The 2,394-nt window shown below is 40.1% G+C and overlaps 1 protein-coding gene across 1 annotated transcript in view; it reads right to left on the bottom strand.

The window, feature by feature from the left end:
* Positions 1 to 1,039, bottom strand: part of LOC101862400 — a gene marked incomplete in the record, with an annotated part of 11,515 nt that extends 10,476 nt beyond the window's left edge. The window contains 2 exon segments of the mRNA XM_035968461.1: positions 73 to 241; positions 790 to 1,039. Coding sequence (XP_035824354.1) covers positions 73 to 153 — 81 coding nt within the window.
* Positions 1,040 to 2,394: the final 1,355 nt, after the last annotated feature.

Below are 2,394 nucleotides of genomic sequence, written 5' to 3' on the forward strand. Positions count from 1 at the left end.
GAGAGAGAGAGAGAGAGAGAGGGAATATAGATAGAGAGAAAGCATAGACCAGCATGGGAATAAGACACCAACCTTGAAGGAGTCTGGCAGATGTCCCTTCAACCACTCCAGTAACACCGGCAGTTCTGTCTTCTCCACTTTGTGCAGCTTCATAGCTGGTGCTTGTCTCCACGTGCGCTCAACACAATGTGAGGCAGTAGCCAGTTGCCAGCCTTCGTGTGGGACAGGGGACGTTACTGGGCTTTAGAACAATGCAAAGAGGTTGAGGTTAGTACACTGGTAAAGGTACTTTTAATCATATCGGCCCCAAGCCTCCCCCCCCCCCAACCCCTTTTCCACTCCTACCCCCGCCCACGTATTTGTGTAAACCAATAATCACAGTCAGCACTCAAATAACCTGTGAAATGGGGAGAAATCAAAACCAGAGTTCTCTCTTATATAGTGTGGGGGTCAAAAATAAGCGCCGCCTCTTAAATAACCTAACAGTGTTGAGGTCAAGGACTACAATAGACGCTAGTTGAGGCAGACAAAATACACTTAGTTTAAAAGATACAGGAGACAAGGACAGATCGAGTTTTTTTATTAAAAAAAAAAAGAAGCACAGTGACACAATAAGGGTCACTTAGTGTAAGGCAACTGCAAAATAGACGAACAAAAACAATAGAGAAAAAGAATAAAAGACAGATCCTAAAAAAAGCACCTTCCATCCACCCGTTTTGTAGAAACAGACAAAAATGCAAAAGCTATTTAACTATCCCCTAGCAAGAATACAATATGTATTATAAACACCTGCATCTTCATAGGCTTGTCGTGGTCTTGTCACCTCGCTCACTGTCGATGGTAAAAAGGCTTGAGTTCAATTCCTGATCGAGGTTTGTTTTCTTCAGTAGCTCTGACTGTTGTCTGCTGTCTTCTGGGAGGCTTTATCCCATTCAAGGTTATAGGATCGAAGCAGCATTGTCTAATTTGTATCGAGTAGGGCCTAAAACAGTTTGATTCAACTGGCGCACCGTTAGCTCAGTTAACACTATACTGCTACGGAGTGAATGGTCCTAGTTCGAATTGACGACGAGGAGTTCAGAGTATGGGTTTCTTAGGGGAGTTTTAAAAATTCTCCATCCATTTAGCTAGTATTAATGGGAACTCGCATTGAATTCAGAGGTCCTACCTCCTGAAAAAACTTTCAGTGTTGAAAGAGGCAGTGAAACTCATTCAAAAACGCAACGTCAGCATCGAGAATACCGGTTCAAAATTAGAACTTACGCAAAAAGTACCAGCAATGACCTGAATCTGACACTTCCAACTTCAAACCGGATAAGCAGGCACAATATCGAAAGATCGTGAAACTGAGTCAGCTAAGTAGGCCTAAAGACGTGTCAGCCATATCCGTGTGCATACTACGAATTACGCACTACTGCATAGCACACAAACCATGAATGTTGAGTGGTAACGTCGAATGGGCACAGCGCTGTTACACACAACACTAAATGTGAAAGGGCAAGCTGATCACCGCCGATATAGTACCAGCGCAAAGGGCAGATAGGACACGATCTCGGAGAGTTTCCATTCATGTTTGTCTCTCTTACACACCCTACGGTTGTGAAATGAAACATTAACATAAGGATACTGTAGAGGAAAACAGATACAAAGGAAGCAATAGTATTGTCACAGGTTTTTTAGTTCTATTATACCGGTGTTTTATCCTGATCTAAGTGTGGGTAACCATACAATACATAATTAATCATAATATGATGAATTCCAAAAATGTCTCAGGCCTCAGAGTGCTGTCAAACTACTGGTTTATTTCAAATCCTAGAACACAGGAATGCTCGTGAAGGAAAACAATCAACATGAAAAGCCCACTCTATCAATCTCAACTGAGGAAATTTGTGGTTGGTGGGTACTCCAACATGGCATGGTCCTTCTTTTTTTAAAAATCAAATATCTATTGTTCATTCTCTTCACCTCCTTCTTTTTAAATAATTTTATGTTATTCTCTAGTGGAACCTGGTATCTTCGGCAAATATGTTATCTATTTGTCTTGCAAGTGCGTAAAACTATAACTATAACTACATGGTTAGATTTTTTTTTAAAACACGAACCGAAGGTCAGTCAGGTGAGAGGAAATTTCGCAATACGGTCACACGATCAAAACACGATGATAATCATAATTGAATTAATGAATGTAAACTATTTGCACCATCCATCGAAATATCACTACTTCTCTGTATGTATGTATTTATGTATGTATGTATGTATGTATGTATGTATGTATGTATGTATGTATGTATGTATGTATGTATGTATGTATGTATGTATGCATGCATGCATGCATGCATGCATGTATGTATGTATGTATGTATGTATGTATGTATGTATGTATGTATGTATGTA

The sequence above is a fragment of the Aplysia californica genome, unplaced genomic scaffold, assembly GCF_000002075.1.
Source record: "Aplysia californica isolate F4 #8 unplaced genomic scaffold, AplCal3.0 scaffold00061, whole genome shotgun sequence".
Lineage (NCBI taxonomy): Eukaryota > Metazoa > Mollusca > Gastropoda > Aplysiida > Aplysiidae > Aplysia > Aplysia californica.